We start from the raw sequence: 19,045 nt of genomic DNA on the forward strand, positions 1-19,045 counted from the left end.
AAAAAATAAATGAAAGTTTGGGTTTTATAGTTAATTTCCTCTGACTCTCCTACATAAGAAATGACTCCCGCTAGAACTAGGATATAGGGAATAATCTGATTGAAATTGTAGTTAGAACTAGCCGTTATTTTCAGATTGTTTCCTTAAAAAAAAAAAAAAAAAAAAAATTTTAGTAGTTAGAACTAGCCGTTATTTTCAGATTGTTTCCTTAAAAAAAAAAAAATAATAATAAAAAATTCAGATTGTTTCCTTAATATTATTTCTGATAAGTATTTGAAAACATTCCTTTTAAGTGTTACATCTTTACCAAGTAATTGATGCGAATGAATAAACGAATGATTCAAAATTCCTGATCGAATTCATAGTTTCATTTATTACGATAGTCTTTAACTTTCCATATTTTTAATGTAGTTTTTTCCTTGTTGGAGTTCAATTAAATTTGTATTTGAAGATTTGACATCCTGTCAAATGTTAGTTATCTAGATTTCTCACTTAAAATTTTCTATTAATCTTGGAACTGGTGAAAAAGGGAAATTATTTTCATAACCTTCATCGAGTAAAATAGTGTGTTTCAAAAAAAAAAAAATAATAATAATATAAAAATATAAAAATTGAATAAACTTGCTTTAATTTTTTAAGTTTCCTTAGAATTTTCCACATTTTAATTGTTTCTTATTTATTTTGATATAAACAATTTACCGCATAAGTTGAAAAGAAAATGGAGTAAAATTCTTATAAGGCGAAATTTGTTATAAAACTTAAAGTAATAGAATATAAAGAGAAAAAAACAAAGAGAGCCAAAACTCGAGTTAATTTATTGAGCAATAATGATACTATTTTCATTTATAAATATTTAATTTATAACACTCATCCTTGAATCAATGATTACATAATAACAATTTCGCTAAGACTTTTTTTGAAAAAATATCAATGTGACAAAAATGCCAAATAAAAAAAAAAAAAAAAAAAAGAAAATCTCTCCACAAATTTTATTAAACGGGGTCATTTTATCATTAAAAATGATTGTAGGTGAAGTTGAGTATCTAAATTGACTCAAACTCTCGTCAATTTTATTTAGTGAACATTACATATCTAAGGTGTTTGAAAGATATAATTTCAAAATTAAGAAATTTGTTTTAAATATCAGGTCTTAATTACAATTTATAAATTAAATAGATAATTATAATATTCTATTAATTAAATATCTTAAGGACACAATATTATATAATTTATGGTACAGTTGTGTACTAATCTAACCACGAAATGTCACAATCACAAATTTCATATACCACAATTTATTTATCAATGATAAAATATCAAATTAATTGATCACGTATTTTTTATTACAAATCAAAAAATTTAAAGATCATAACTTATTTCTCAATCACAAATTATCAAATTAATTTGATAAATAATCAACATCACCGATCCCGACATAAAATTGTAAAAATTTGTCTGTCTATGTAAAAATAAGATTTAACGATTAAAAAAATTTACTAATTCAACGAAAACAAAATTAAAAATACGTAAATATACTTACTGATTCGAAGTGCTAGCTAGAAATAATATTTTTTTTTGCTGAGCATTCTATAAATTTATGAGATTTCAAGGTTGAAACAGGTGAAAAATGAAACAGTTTCTATCTGTGTTGGAGTAAATAAATAAAACGTGATTTGTTTTGAAATTTTAAGTGGGAAGTGTTTGGAATTCTTTGTAACTTAAAAGGGTATAATAGTCTTTTAAACAATACCATATTTTTGTAATTGTGTAATACCATGAGGGTAATTTTGTCTTTTACGCATTAAGATGCCATTGTGGTGAATGGCAAATGTTTTTTTTTGATCAAAGTGGAAAATGGTATTGTTGACAAAGCCTTTTTAAAAAGTACCCGTTTTGATTGGTGAACTTCTTCCTTCTTAGTTTTACTTGAAATCATCTCGATTTTTAGAGCCTAGTCAACATTGTTATGATATGAAAGTAAACAACTATAAATTTCTATGTTTCTAAGTATGCATTTCCATTCTTGTTTGTTTATTACTGTACTCGGGTTTGGGTTTAATTTATAAGTTGGGTTTGGGTTTCAGTAATGAGAAGAGAACCAGTGAGTAAAAAAAGGAAAATGCCCCGTGTATAGGGAAAATTTCACAGATGTTCTACAGGGCACTAATATGGAGTGGGTCACATGTGAATATTTTATTGGTGTGAGCCTCATTGCTGGGTGTATTTTGTAAAACATTTGTATGAAATTCTCTGTAAGTGTCGCACTGTTGGTAAAAAAAAGAAGAGAATCAAAATTTACCAATGAACTAGCATTACTTTCTAGGTAATCACCCAGTAGGATGCCAGATAAACCTCATTCAATAAAATATCAAATTTTGTATTTTGGTTCACAATAGTTTGCAAAATTTCATTTAAACTTTGACTCTCATTCAGTGTTCAAAATGGGACAAAAATAAAAAATTGGCAAAAGGCGAAATTCTGGTTAATGCAAAATTCCGAAGTATGATATGTGAGACAATGTTTTGTCCATATGAGCTCCGAAGGAAGCCATAGTAGCCTATCAAATCATAACTTTTATAGCTTGTGTAGTATCTCCCCTTTTAAGTTCTGGTCCGGAATAAAGATTAAGGCAAAACCAAGTCTAATCCATAAAATGATAGCAAATAAAGAGATCCATTAGCTTTGATTTTTTGGCATTTGAAGAATGCTTTTTAATTTGTAATTTGTAATTCCGGATCGATCAATATTATATTTAGGAAAAATTGCAGTAGCGGTAGGGTTGGGCAAATCTCCCGGATCGAACCGAACCCGACGGTTCTTGTCAAATTAAATACCCCAACGGGTATCTGAATTGAGATCCGATGAGTACGATTCGGTTCTCGGTTCTAGACCAAGAATGGAATAACCGAATTTTCCAATTTTTGTTTATTGAATAAACCAAATTATTTAAATTTTTCTAAACAAATTAACAATTTCTAAATCCAAATTTTTGGCCCAATAATTTGTTTCATTTCTAATTTTTTAATTTTTGACCCAGATACCCATTTTATCGTTTCATTTCTTAGCCCAACCCCAACATGATCCAACCCACTAAATAACCCTAAACACTTACATACACTACACGCATAACATCTGAAATCTGAATCACTCTCTCCCTGTCTTGCACTCACTCTCGCTGTAGTGACATTCCAAAACCTATACAACCGCCGACCGAAGCTGAGACCCTCGACCAAAGCTATGACTGCCGATCAAAGATGTGACCCGTCCGCTGATCGAAGCTGTGGCGTAGCTTGCATATGAACAAGGTAGTCTATTATTGCAGTTATTTAGAGCTTGAATTCAAGGGTTAACTGTTCATGTGTTTTTAATGAGTTATTTAGCGCTAGAGAAATTGTATTTGCTTTCTGCTTGAGAGACTCGCAGTTGAAGAATTTGTATTTGCTTTTCTTCTTCTTGACATTGAATTTGTTGAAGAATCTGTTGACATTGAATTTGTTGAATTCCGCTTAAGAGAATTTGGCAAAAAGAAAGGGAGAACAGATGCTCTAAAGTGGAAACTGGTTGAGCTTATAATCAATGCTTTATTTTTTAGAAGAAAACAAATATCATCTAATCTGGAAGCAGTCACTAGAAATAAAAGGAATAATGGAACAGACCTTCGTGTTTTGAAATGTTTACTATGGTTGGATAGATAAAATTGATGCCTTTGGTTATAGAGTTCAGAAGAAATTGAGTGGTAAATGTTATTGCAATAAAGATTTGAACTTAAGAAGACGTATACAGGTAGAAAAGAAAGAAATTAAAATAAAAGAACAGAATAGACACCAGTGGTGGAATTCGATTCTGTAGACTGAAAATGAAAAATATTTGGCCACAATATTTTCCTATATGAAAAGAAACCAATTAAAATTTCTGAAGCTACTGAGAAATTATTGTAAAAGTACAGACTGTAAAATTATTGAAAATGTAGATGATGTATACCCACTTGACCAGAAACCTTAAGAAATTGTTGAAACATGTTTATACTTGAAAGTATCAGATTTTAGGTTTGTATGCAACATCTAAATTGGAGAAATAGCCAACTGATCATGTTAATAAGATTAGTTAGCAGTTAGCTTATGCTCTTTAAGGGTTCTCCAAAATGTTTTGCTGGTTTTTCTCTGTTCAATTGGTGCAACTATCATTCGTTAGTGTTTGATGATTTTGTTCCACATTGTGCAGGATTTAATCAAGTTTCTTGTTAAGGTGATACCAATTCTGGATGCTCAAATGGAAGACAAAAGAAAGCCTAATGAGAGGTCAAAAATATGGAATTATTTCACTATAATACTTGGTAGAGAAAAAACAAAATGTAATTATTGTGGGAGAACATATAAGGCTGACACTAATAGTAGAACTTCTAACATGTGGAAGCATTTAAAAACTTGTTATGCATATAAGAATACTAAAATTGATGAAAACCAAGCACTACTTACTCGAGAAAATAATGATGGTGGTATTATGGTTACAGTGTTTAATAAAAAAATGTGTAGAAAAGCCTTGATTAAGATGATTATTATTGATGAATTGGCTTTTTTCTTTGTGGAAAGTGTGGGTTTTAAGAAATTTGTTCATCAACTTTGCCTTAGATTTGAGGTTCCTTCTCGAAGAACGATTACTAGAGATGTGCTACATCTCTACCATGAAACAAAGGAATCATTGAGGATTAAATTTACTAGGGATATGCAAAGGATTTCTTTAACGAATGATTGTTGGACATCATTCAAAACATCAATTATATGTTAGTCATAGCACACTTTATTGATAGAAGTTGGAAACTGCATAAGAGGATATTGAGTTTTTCTGCGGTTCCAAATCATAAAGGGTGGACAATTGGGAAGATTATTGAGAAGTGTTTGCTTGATTGGGAAATAAAGTGTGTGGGTACCATTATTGTAGACAATGCAAACACAAATGATGCAGCAATCGTTTATGTGAAAAACAAGTTGAAGAATTGAAAACCTGATGATACTATGATTTTAGGTGGCTTTTATCTTCATGTACGTTGTTTAGCACACATAGTCAATTTGATTGTTAAAGAAGGGTTGAAAGAGTTTAATCCATCTATAGATAGTATTCACAATGTGGTAAAATATTTTCGATCATCGCCTTCCCGATTGACAAAATTTAAATGTTGTATTGAAAGGGAAAAGATTGCATGCACAAAACTTACTATTTTAGATGTTCCTTCTAGATGGAATTCAATATTCTTAATGTTGGATAGTGCATTGAATTTTGAAAAAACTTTTGAAAGAATGGAGGAAGAGGACAGATTCTATTGTAAATATTTTGATGAGAATGAAGGTGGAAAAGAAAAAGAGCGGCCACCTACAAGTTATGATTGGGAGAAAGTTAGAAAATTTGTCAAGTTTCTAAGAACTTTTTATGATGTCACATTGAAATTTGGTGCTTCATTGAGTGCTGCTTCCAATATTTACTTCCATGAAGTTTGTAAAATCGAGCAAATTTTGAAGAAAATGGGTGAGAAGCAAGATTATTTGTTAAGTAGTATAGCAAATAGCATGAAGATTAAGTTTGACTAGTATTGGAGTAAAGTTGATAAAATGAATAAGATTTTGATTGCAGCGGTCGTGCTTGATCCTAGGTATAAGTTGGAGTTTGTTGTACATTGCATTGGTATTTTGTATGACAGTGTTAAAGTTGAAGCCACAAAAAATGAGATCATAAAATTATTGTATGCTTTGTATAACCAACAAAAGGGATGGCATCGTTCAAACAATGGACCCAGTGCAAGCGGAAGTGGGGGCGATGAATCTAATGAGGGACTCACTTTGTTGGAAGATTCGAATGATGATGATGATTGGGATGATTGCAATTTTGTTTTTGGGTACAAGAAATTGAAAACTATCAAAATGGATTTTTCTGGAAAAGATGAGGTACAACTATATCTAATGGAATTCACTGAAGATGCTAGTGATGAAAATTTTGACATTTTGAATTGGTGGAAGATCAATAAATCAATATTTGAAATTTTAGCTGAGGTTGCATGGGATGTTCTTGCCATTCCTGTATTCATAGTTGTTTCTGAGTCAGTATTTAGTGCTAGAGGGCGCATTCTTGATCCATTTAGGAGTTCTTTAACTCCTAAAACAGTTGAGGCCTTAATTTGTACACAAAATTTGTTAAGGGAAGAATCTAAACTTTTGAAAGTTTTCAAAGATAGAGTTTGCATTGAAGAGACGGAGTTTTATGAGGGCATTGAGACAGGTAATAAAATATATGTTATATTTTTTTTATTAAATCTTATTAGTTGAACAAATTTGAATTTATTTATGTTTGTGACTAATTTAATTGTGCTTTTTCATTTTTTCTTGCAGAGTTTCTTAGTGGTCATAGTTTCTTTGTGGTAAGTACGACAAGTCAAGCAATTGATAGATAGTTGAGGTTTTAGTATTAGTATCTACTCTTTGGTATTTGTAAATTGTAAACATTGGTAAATTAATCTTGTTGGATAACTTGTTATTAACATGTTATTAAATTGGACTACATTAATTTGTAAAACTACGATTGAATATGTCATTAGTTGTATTTATAAAGTGTTGTTATAGATATTAAAAAATTTAATTATAGTACGAACCCGAACCGTTCCATAATTATATTTGGACTCGATAATTCCATTTACTAGATACCCGAAAATTCCTAATCTAACTGAACCGACCTACGCCCACCTCTAAGTAACATTCTCTATTCTTTTCGCTTTTTTTGCATGCTTTAAACTAATCTTCAATTTGTACCAACGAAGATTCTTAACTTTTCATAAATATGCATCTGAGATCCATCTGGACAAAAACCGTCCATAACATCGTCAATTGACCGAAAAATTCCTTGAACTATCAGCTATCTCGATGGTTTCATTGGATGTTAATATCTTTCTGGATGATGTTATTGGATGTTAATTCCTTAATTTTCTAGGTCAACTGACAGTATTTTGGACAGTTTCCGTCTAAATGGATCCTAGGTGCATATTTACGAAATGTTAAAAACCTCCGCTGACACAAAAATGAAGGTTAGGATAAAAACTGTAAAAAAATGAAAAGGTTAGGGATCGTTGCTGTAATTTTCCCTTATATTTATTAGGTATTGCATTATTTTTTGAGAGAATTAACATAACTACACAATGAGTTTGTAGTTTTGACTATGGGATATTCTCTTTGAAGTGCATAAAGTTTTTACAAGCAAGAATGGATGCAAATGCAATTCGCTTGGATTGTATATTTATGTGGAGGAAAAAATAAGGGGCTGAGTTAGCATGGCATTTTGAGCCTTAGATTGTCACTTGTATAATTTTGATATTTACAGCACATTCATAGGAACAATTAATCATGTAATTGTGATTGATTCTATGATTTTTGACATCTTGTTTTGTCCTAATTTAAAAATGTTACTGGTTGCAATGTGTTGAAGTGGAGTAATATGGGTGATTACAATGTTTACATGAAGTAGGTACAAATGAGTTTGATATATTCTCACACGAATCTCGTCGTTTTATGTGAATCGATAATGACATTAAAATCGTTATTCACAACTATATCTACGTTGAAGTTGTTATCGTAAAAATGACTTGGATCGCATTAAAAATATGAAATAACAACCTTGAAGTCGTTGTGACAAATGTAACGAACCCCGTTATGATAAAAAAATTATTGCTCCATATAACGTCATTCCAGATAATAACGACATTGAATGCCCATAAAAAGATTTGTACCCCATGTATGAATCTAACATAATATGATAAAAATTTACAATTTCACATAACGAAGTTGAAGTAGTTTAAAAAAAAAAAAAAAATCCGACATGGATGCCGTTATGAAAAGAATGATTAATGGAAGTGTAATAGGAATCATTTAAGTAATAGATTAAAAATATAAAAACGTATATATTTTTATGAAAAATTTGAACTGGATTATCCATACATTTCTGAGCAAAACTATCAAAGTCATTACATTAAAATTCATGAATCAATGAGAATAATAAAATTGAAATCTATTCCAAAATTACGTATATCTCAAGCACTCTACTGAATGTGCAAACCAGAAATAACCTAACTGAAAAAAGTAATACCTGGAACTATAATATGACTAAACAAAATCTACATGAACATCCATCTAAACTTTCTTGCAAACAACAAAAAAACCAAGAAAATTCAAAATACTATAAATTTCTAAACTAGATATCAACTTTTTCCCAGATGGTTTCCAAAAGACACCAAGTACTAATCGGCATTTTGAACCTTCTGGCGGGGTTGATATAGCTTCTAAGGTAATAGATAGCGAACACCAACATTCTGATTAATCTTGCGGGGTAATGCACAAAGTTGGTGAGGATATGGAAGATGAAGCTTAGGTGGAGTAGTAAAGAGGTTCAATGTAGAAGCCCATATACCAGTCGAAAAGGGATTAGTCTGAGAGAACATCACTCGATCTTGGAAATTTGGAGGCAACGTTGCCAAATTCTTGACAATAAATGGATGACTCAATAGCATGTCGGCCGTCCATCTCTGTTCGTGTTTCTTGGCCAAGCATTTGTTCAAGAAATCTTTCGCGGTGTCGGAAATATTTTCGGGTATTGGATTACCAAATCCAATCTGCTGAAACAATTCTGAATCACTCCGAGTAGTCGACCAAATGCGTTTCCCTGTGATCATCTCCACTATGATGCAACCAAGAGACCATATATCAGTAACTGGCTTGTGAATCCCCAGAGCTATCGATTCTGGAGACGAATAGATCAGTGCCCCTCTGTTGTGAGTCGATCGCCCAGGATTCAAGATTTTCACCTCCTCTCCGATTTTCTTGGCCTGTCCAAAGTCTGCTATCTTGAGATTGTGTAAAGAAGAACCATCTTGGCTAGGAAAGACAAGAATATTGGCGGGTTTGATGTCACAATGAACAAACCCTTTCTCGTGGACGTGAGAGAGGCCCTTGAGCAGCATATAACTGTAACACGCAATGACAGATTCTGGCATATATCCTCCAGTTTTGATGATCAGATCAGTGAGGCATCCACCTGATGCATACTCGAGGAGAAGATTATAGACCTCTCTATTGTTTTCAAAACTTATATCTTCCCCAAAACACTGGACGATTTCACGACAACCTCTCAATTCGAACAGAATTTCTCCCTCCTTCTTCACCCAGTTTGAATACGGAAAGACGGCAGACTTCACGGCGGCAGTAGAAACTAAAAGAGGAGGATCGACCTTTGCTGCTAAATGTACTGTTCCGTAGCTACCTGCACCAAGAACTCGATATTTACTCCAGAAACCCATTAATTTTCTTTTCCCTGACCAGAAGTTGAAACAAAGTATACAAAAAAAAATTCAGATTGTTTCCTTAATATTATTTCTGATAAGTATTTGAAAACATTCCTTTTAAGTGTTACATCTTTACCAAGTAATTGATGGGAATGAATAAACAAATGACTGAAACTCCTGATCGAATTCATAGTTTCATTTATTACGATAGTCTTTAACTTTCCATATTTTTAATGTAGTTTTTTCCTTGTTGGAGTTCAATTAAATTTGTATTTGAAGAATTGACATCCTGTCAAATGTTAGTTATCTAGATTTCTCACTTAAAATTTTCTATTAATCTTGGAACTGGTGAAAAAAGGAAATTATTTTCATAACCTTCATCAAGTAAAATGGTGTGTTTCAAAAAAAAAAAATAATAATAATAATATAAAAATATAAAAATTGAATAAACTTGCTTTAATTTTTTAAGTTTCCTTAGAATTTTCCACATTTTAATTGTTTCTTATTTATTTTGATATAAACAATTTACCGCATAAGTTGAAAAGAAAATGGAGTAAAATTCTTATAAGGCGAAATTTGTTATAAAACTTAAAGTAATAGAATATAAAGAGAAAAAAACAAAGAGAGCCAAAACTCGAGTTAATTTATTGAGCAATAATGATACTATTTTCATTTATAAATATTTAATTTATAACACTCATCCTTGAATCAATGATTACATAATAACAATTTCGCTAAGACTTTTTTTGAAAAAATATCAATGTGACAAAAATGCCAAATAAAAAAAAAAAAAAAAAAAGGAAATCTCGTTAAAATCTTGTTGAGGTAATTTAATGTGACAAAACTTGAACAAATGATAAACAGTACAACTATCAATTTTTTTGTTTCAATTCATGAAAATCCTTGTACTGAGACATTCATATCCTGTGAGCCAATTTCTTCAATGTCACAATTCTGATAACTATAGCAATTTCTTCAACATCAAATATCCTCTAAATTCTAATTACATATCTAAGGTGTTTGAAAGATATAATTTCAAAATTAAGAAATTTGTTTTAAAATATCAAATATCAGATCTTAATTAGAATTTATAATTTCAATAGATAATTAAAATATTCTATTAATTAAATAGCTTAAAGACACAATATTATATAATTTATGGTACAATTATGTACTAATCTAACCACGAAATTTCACAATCACAAATTTCATATACCACAATTTATTTATTGATGATAAAATATCAAAGTAGATCCGGAGAGACAAAAACTCTTTAGTTCGTATTTTTATGGTAAAAAAAAAGAAGAAGATAGGATTTCTGATTATTTGGACCTTAACCGAATTAGATGTAATGGTCGTTGTAATCTCATATATCCGACCATTCTCCACCAGAATTCTGATTTATTCTCAAAGAGGCGGAGAAATAGATTCATCATTCCACTCCAATCGATTCAAGAACGCGAGAACGTCAAATTGCCGATTATACCCCTACATACATGGTTACCAGATACCCATGGAGAAGCGCATTATAGTACTTGTATGCTTCTAGCCGGAATCTTATTAAAAATGGGAGCATATGGATTAGTTCGGATCAATATGGAATTATTACCCCATGCTCATTCTATATTTTCTCCTTGGTTGATCATAGTAGGCGCAATGCAAATAATTTATGCAGCTTCAACATCTCTCGGTCAACGGAATTTAAAAAAAAGAATAGCCTATTCCTCTGTATCTCATATGGGTTTCATAATTATAGGAATTGGTTCTATCACCGATACAGGGCTCAATGGAGCCCTTTTACAAATAATCTCTCATGGATTTATTGGTGCTGCACTTTTTTTCTTGGCAGGAACGACTTATGATAGAATACGTCTTGTTTATCTTGACGAAATGGGTGGAATAGCTATCCCAATGCCAAAAATATTCACGATGGGTATTTTCGATTACAAATAAAAAAATTTAAGGATCATAACTTATTTCTCGATCACAAATTATCAAATTAAGTTGATAAATAATCAACATCACCGATGCCGACATAAAATTGTAAAAATTTATTTGGCTATGTAAAAATAAGATTTAACGATTAAAATAATTTACTAATTCAATGAAAACGAAATTAAAAATATGTAAATATACTTACTGATTCGAAATGCTGACTAGAAATAATAATTTTTTTGTTGAGCATTCGATAAATTTATGAGATTTTAAAGTTGAAGCAGATGAAAAATGAAACAGTTTCTATTTGTGTTGGAGTAAATAAATAAAAAAGTGATTTGTTTTGAAATTTTAAATTGGAAGTATTTGGAATTCTTTGTAACTTAGAAGGGTATAATAGTCTTTTAAACAATATCATATTTTTGCAATTGTGTAATACCATGAGGGTAATTTCATCTTTTATGCATTAAGAGGACATTCTGGTGAATGGCAAATATTTTTTTGATCAAAATGGAAAACGGTATTGTTGACAGAGCCTTTTTAGAAAGTGCCCTTTTAATTGGCGAATCAGGAACAATGGCATTGTCTACTACTGTATTTAGCTATGAGGCCTTTGATCATGTAAAAGAAAATAAAAATAAATACCAAACCTTAATAAATGTGAAATGACAATTTTAGCCTATACATGTAAAACCAATTTGAAATCCACCCCCCACTTTTTTTTTTTTTTGCAATTTCACTGTCATCTTCCCCATTTCACTCTCATGCTGACTTTCGAATCACAGTTGTGAGTCTTCCTTGAAACTTCTTCCTTCTTAGTTTTACTTGAAATCATCTCGATTTTTAGAGCCTAGTCGATGTTGTTCTGATACGAAAGTAAACCACTATAAATTTCTATGTTTCTAAGTATGCATTTCCATTCTTGTTTGTTTATTACTATACTTGGGTTTGGGTTTAATTTATAAGTTGGGTTTCAATAATGGGAAGAGAACCAGATAGTAAAAAAAAGGAAAACACCCGTGCACAGGAAAATTTCACAGATGTTCTACGGGGGCACTCACATGGAGTGGATGTGAGTGGGTTCATGTGAATATTTTATTGGTGTGAGCCCCACTGCTGTGTGCATTCTATAAAACATCTGTATGACTGAGAACCAAAATTTACCATTGAACTTGCATTACTTTCCAGGTAATCACCCAGTAGGCTGCCAGATAAACCTCATTCAATAAAATATCAGTTTTCATTTAAACTTTGACTCTGATTCAGTGTACAAAATGGGACAAAAATAAAAAATAAAAAATTGGCAAAAGGCGAAATTCAGGTTAATGCAAAATTCCAAAATATGATAAGTGAGACAATGTTTCATGTATATAAGCTCCAAAGGAAGCCATAGTAGCCTATCAAATAATAACTTTTATAGCTTGTGTAGTATCTCCTCTTTTAAGTCTTGGTCCGGAATAAAGTTTAAGGCAAAACCAAGTCTAATCCATAAAATGATAGCAAATAAAGAGATCCACTAGCTTTGATTTTTTGGCATTTGAAGAATGCTTTTTAATTTCTAATCCTGGATCAATCAATATTAAATTTAGGAAAAATTACAGTAGCAGTCCCTAATCTTTTCGTTTTTTGCAAGCTTTTCACTAATCTTCATTTTGTATCAGCGAACGTCCTTAACCTTTATAAATATGCACATGAGGTCCATCTGGACAAAAATCATCCATAACACCGTCAGTTGATCGGAAAATTCCTTAAACTATCAGCTATCGCGATGGTTTCATTAGATGTTGATAACTTTTTGGACGGTGTTATCAGATGTTGATTCCTTAATTTTCTAGGTCAACTGATGGTATTTTGGACAGTTTTCGTCTATATGGACCTCAGGTGCATATTTATGAAATGTTAGGAACCTCTGCCGACACAAATTGAAGGTTAGGATAAAATTTGCAAAAAATGAAAAAGTGAGGGACCGTTGCTATAAAGTTCCCTTATATTTATTAGGTATTGCATTATTTTTTGAGAGAATTAACATAACTACACAATGAATTTGTAGTTTTGACTATGGGATATTCTCTTGGAAGTGCATAAAGTTTTTACTAGCAAGAATGGATGCAAATGCAATTCGCTTGGATTGTATATTTATGTGGAGGAAAAAATCAGGTGCCGAATTAGCATGGAATTTTGAGCCTTAGATTGTCACTTGTAGAATTTTGATATTTACAGCACATTCATAGTAACAATTAATCATGTAATTGTAATTGATTCTATGATTTTCGAAATCTTGTTTTGTCCTAATTTAAAAATTTTATTGGTTGCAATGTAAGTATTGAAGCGGAGTAATATGGATATTCTCACATGAATCTCGTCGTTTTATGTGAATCGATAATGACATTGAAATCGTTATTCACAACTATATCTACATTGAAGTTTTTTATGGTAAAAATGACTTGGATCGCATTAAAAATATGAAATAGCGACATTGAAGTTGTTGTGACAAAAATAACAAACCCCGTTATGCTAAAAAAAAATTATTGCTCCATATAACGTCATTGAAGTCATTCTAGATAATAACGACATTGAATGCCCATAAAAAGATTTGCACCCTGTGTACGAATCTAACATGATATGATAAAAATATACGGTTTCACATAACGAAGTTGAAGTAGTTTCAAATTTAAAAATAAAAAATAAAAATAAAAAACCGACATTGATGTCGTTAAGAAAAGGATGATTAATGGAAGTGTAATAGGAATCATTTAAGTAATGAATTAACAATATAAAAAAGTATATATTCTTATGAAAAATTTGAACTGGATTATCCATACATTTATGAGCAGAACTATCGAAGTCATTACATTAAAATTCATGAATCAATGAGAATAATAAAATTGAAATTTATTCCAAAATTACGTGTATCTCAAGCACTACTGAATGTGCAAACCAGAAATAACCTAACTGAAAAAAGTAATACCTGGAACTATAATATGACTAAACAAAATCTACATAAACATCCACCTAAACTTTCTTGCAAACAACAAAAAAACCAAGAAAATTCAAAATATTATAAATTTCTAAACTAGATATCAACTTTTTCCCAGATGGTTTCCAAAAGATACCAAGCAGTTGATATAGCTTCTAAGGTAATAGATAGCGAACACCAACATTCTGATTAATCTTGCGGGGTAATGCACAAAGTTGGTGAGGATATGGAAGATGAAGCTTAGGTGGAGTAGTAAACAGGTTCAATGTAGAAGCCCATATACCAGTCGAAAAGGGATTAATCTGAGAGAACATCACTCGATCTTCGAAATTTGGAGGCAACGTTGCCAAATTCTTGACAATAAATGGATGACTCAATAGCATGTCGGCCGTCCATCTCTGTTCGTGTTTCTTGGCCAAGCATTTGTTCAAGAAATCTTTCGCGGTGTCGGAAATATTTTCGGGTATTGGATTACCAAATCCAATCTGCTGAAACAATTCTGAATCACTCCGAGTAGTCGACCAAATGCGTTTCCCTGTGATCATCTCCACTATGATACAACCAAGAGACCATATATCAGTAACTGGCTTGTGAATCCCCAAAGCTATCGATTCTGGAGACGAATAGAGCAGTGCCCCTCTGTTGTGAGTCGATCGCCCAGGATTAAAGATTTTCACCTCCTCTCCGATTTTCTTGGCCTGTCCAAAGTCTGCTATCTTGAGATTGTGTAAAGAAGAACCATCTTGGCTAGGAAAGACAAGAATATTGGCGGGTTTGATGTCACAATGAACAAACCCTTTCTCGTGGACGTGAGAGAGGCCCTTGAGCAGCATATAACTGTAACACGCAATGACAGATTCTGGCATATATCCTCCAGTTTTGATGATCAGATCAGTGAGGCATCCACCGGAAGCATATTCGAGGAGAAGATTATAGACCTCTCTATTGTTTTCAAAACTTATATCTTCCCCAAAACACTGGACGATTTCACGACAACCTCTCAATTCGAACAGAATTTCTCCCTCCTTCTTCACCCAGTTTGAATACGGAAAGACGGCGGACTTCACGGCCGCAGTAGAAACTAAAAGAGGAGGATCGACCTTTGCTGCTAAATGTACTGTTCCGTAGGTACCTGCACCAAGAATGCGATATTTCCTCCAGAAACCCATTAATTTTCTTTTCCTTGACCAGAAGTTGAAACAAAGTATATAGGAGAAAATGAATGAAAGTTTGGGTTTTATAGTTAATTTCCTCTGATTCTCCTTCATGAGAAATGACTCCCGCTAGAACTAGGATATAGGGAATAATCTGATTGTAATTGTAGTTAGAACTATCCGTTATTTTGAGTTTGTTTCCTTATTATTTCTGATAAGCATTTGAAAACATTCCATCTAAGTGTTAGATCTTTAAGAAGTAATTGAAGTGAATGAATAAACGAATAATGGAAACTCCTGATCGAATTCATAGTTTCATTAATTACGGTAGTCTTTAACTTTCCATATTTTTATTGCAGTTTTTTCCTTGTTGGGGTTCAATTAAACTTGTATCTGAAGATTTAACATCCTGTCAAATGTTAGTTATCTGGATTTCTCACTTAATATTTTCTATTAATCTCTAATTAAGAAATTGGAACTAGTTAGAAAAGAAAATTATTTCATAACCTCCGTCGAGTAAAATGGTGTATTTTAAGAGTAATGGAATGTAAAGAGAAAAAAATAAAGAGAGCCGAAACTCGAGTTAATTTATTGAGCAATAAAGCCAATATTTAGTTTAATATTGATATCGTTACTATCCAAAGCACAACTATAGCGATATCAATGTCATTTTTGTTTATACATAATGACATTTATCTCGTTTTGGTTCAAAATACCGATTTGATTGTCCACGGTCACCCAGCATGCCTCTAACATGTCTATAGGATTGAAAAACGATTATCGAAAGGGATGATCCCACTGGGATAATGAAAAACAGCGAACTAAAATGCTTTCTTTTCACTAGAGAACGTTGAAGGTGGTGGACAATTCTGAGAACTTCAAAGTGGTCGATACGAGATCGCCCCTAAGTTGAATCGAATGATTTCACTTGAAAGTGATGCTTGAACTCATTAACATGCTTTGAGTCGATTGGAGCATGAAACAATAGTCAAACTAACATAACAATGTTGGGTTTGTTTCATTACAAACATTTTGATATTGATGTCGTTTCTGTTCCAAACATAACAATAGCGATATTTATGTCATTTCTGTTCCAAACATAACAATAGTGATATTTATGTCATTTTTGTTAATATATAATGATACTTATGTCTTTTAGACTCAAAATGTCAATTCAACTGTCCACGATCATCCGACATGACTCAAGGTTCTAGTTCAATACGGCCCTTTGCATTTGTGTAGTTGAAGTTTTAGTGGCTCTGGCTTGTCAAAAAATTCTTAATTTCAGGTTACCATGGTGCTTTAATTTTTATTTATTTATTTTTTCGAGTTTGCAGTATGTTTGGTAAAGTTTAAACTTCAAACTTCACATGAAGTTTAAACTTGGACATGTTTCGGTTTTAAAGAGAATCGATTTGGACCTAAATTTTTAGGTATTTAATAAGCGGAATCATCGAATCCAAATTTAATTATGTAATCAAACCGTTCGGCTCGATTCAATTCTGTTCATATCATAATTATTTTTTTTAACATTTACAACAACACTACATTAATTCAATAATAATATGTTCAATTTTAACTATTACTAAATAACACAGTCCAATTCAAAAATATACAAATAATAAGTTCTCTAATAAGATTCATTTAACAATGTATACAAATTATTAAAAACCAAATAATACAGCTAAAATATTGATGATTCCAATCCATTGATTGCTTTAAAAAATAATAATAGCCTGAGTTAATCCCTTAATTATTTAATTGAAAATTTTGTTTAGATAAAAAAATAATTTGGCTTCTTCGAAAAAAAAAATTAAAAAAATTAGGAAAATTTGATTTTTCGATTCTTGGTTTAGAATCGACAACTGAACCAAATCTGTCGGTTCCCGATTCTAGTGTCCATACGGGTATTTAATCTAAGAATACCCAAAACGAATAATTCAATTCGATTTAGTTCAGGAGTTTTACCTATTCCTATTAAAATTTGTAAAATATATTTTTTGCAACACCTCTGGAGCTCACTATCTGTAGCTCACGAAAGGTATTATCAAAGTTACTCTGGAATGTCACTAAGTTTAATGTATACATATTTTTCTAATTATAATTTTTATTTTTATTTTTTTATTTATTTATGAATTGGACTTTCTCCACAAACTTTACTAAATGGAGTCATTTTATCAAGTTTATTAAACCGGGTCATTTTATCGTTAAAAATGATTGTAGGCGAAGCTGAGTATCTAAATTGACTCAAACTCTCGTAACTTTTACTTAGGAACGTTACATATCTAAGGTGTTTAAAAAAGATATACTTTCAAAAATAAGAAATTTATTTTAAAATATCAAATATCAAGTCTTGATTATAATTTATTAATTAAATAGATAATTCAAAATATTTTATTAATTAAATATATTAATGTCACAATATTATACATTTTATGGTGCAGTAATGTACTAATCAAACTATATAATGTTACAATCACAAACCACAAATTTTATTTGTCACAACTTACTTATCGATGATAAAATATCAAATTAATTGATCACGTATTTTTTCGATCACAAATTAAAAATTTTAAAGATCACTACTTATTTCTCGATCACAATTTATTAAATTTTTATCACATTTTTTATACGTCACAACTTATTTTAGAATCACAAATTATCAAATAATTAATCATAATTTAACAAAATATGAGTCAAGATTACAAATTTAATCTAGTCTCACATTTTCTGAAATTGCACATTATTTATTGTTTACAAATGATATATTTTATTGATCACAAATTAATTAATTTATTGGTCACAAACACTCACATCCCACCCCATCCAACACCGACCAACAATCACACCGCATGATGACCACCTTTAGCACCATCACCACCTGGTGTACCACGACCTTACCAATGCTGTCGTCGTCTGCACCACCACCACTTGCACTGTTGACGTCAACACCACCACCACCATCTCACCATAATCGTGAGCAACACCATTGTCAGCACCACCTTACCATCACTATCACAATCATCAGCAAAATACCAACAAAAATCATCCCAAAATTCCGGCTAAATAGGAGATCGGAGAACGAAGAAACTATCCCAAAAACTTTATCATCGATTCGCAGTAGCACTCACACCTCCATGAGCACGGCCTCATGGCGGCTCTCGCCTGCACATCGGTCGGTGAAAGATCTTTAGGTGGCACCCATGCGCGATGGAGAGGATAGAGAGAGGAAGCGAGTAAAGTGGCGCTGGACGGAAGAAGATCTTCCGACGGCGTCCATATATGAGTAAGAAGATAGAGAAAAGTAAGATGAAGAGAGAGAATAGAGAAGGGAAATGATTAAGGTTTGTGAGTGAAAATTGGTGAGGGTGGATGTGAATCATGTGATCAGATGGGAAGGGGTCATGAGGTGGATGTGTAAATTAATTTAATTTAATAATAATATATAATATTAAAAATTTGAGTTATCATCTAATTATTTTTAATAAAAAACATTTAAACTTGATTTTCGGATTGAAAAGTTAAAAAATATATGTGGGTGTAAATTTCCAATTTTACTTACGACATGTTTAAAGTTTTTTTAAATAAATTTTAAGTAATATTTTAGAGAATATGTAGTTAAGAAATGGACGAAAATTATGTTTTCACGTGCAATAATATTAATTG

General features: G+C 31.5%; 2 protein-coding genes across 2 annotated transcripts; both read right to left on the reverse strand.

Moving 5' to 3' along the window:
- Positions 1-8,314: 8,314 nt before the first annotated feature.
- LOC111398100 (mitogen-activated protein kinase kinase kinase 18-like) lies at positions 8,315-10,840 on the reverse strand. The gene is made up of 2 exons (XM_023025055.1): positions 10,825-10,840; positions 8,315-9,342 (listed from the first exon to the last, which is right to left on the reverse strand). The coding sequence occupies exons 1-2, from the start codon at positions 10,838-10,840 to the stop codon at positions 8,315-8,317; spliced, it is 1,044 nt and encodes a 347-aa protein (XP_022880823.1).
- Positions 10,841-14,380: 3,540 nt separating this feature from the next.
- Positions 14,381-18,659, reverse strand: LOC111398101 (mitogen-activated protein kinase kinase kinase 18-like). The gene is made up of 3 exons (XM_023025056.1): positions 18,581-18,659; positions 18,281-18,381; positions 14,381-15,508 (listed from the first exon to the last, which is right to left on the reverse strand). Exons 1-3 carry the CDS (start codon positions 18,657-18,659, stop codon positions 14,381-14,383), a joined length of 1,308 nt encoding a protein of 435 aa, XP_022880824.1.
- Between the last annotated feature and the right edge of the window lie 386 nt (positions 18,660-19,045).

The sequence above is a fragment of the Olea europaea genome, chromosome 7, assembly GCF_002742605.1.
Source record: "Olea europaea var. sylvestris chromosome 7, O_europaea_v1, whole genome shotgun sequence".
In the NCBI taxonomy this organism is placed as follows: Eukaryota; Viridiplantae; Streptophyta; class Magnoliopsida; order Lamiales; family Oleaceae; genus Olea; species Olea europaea.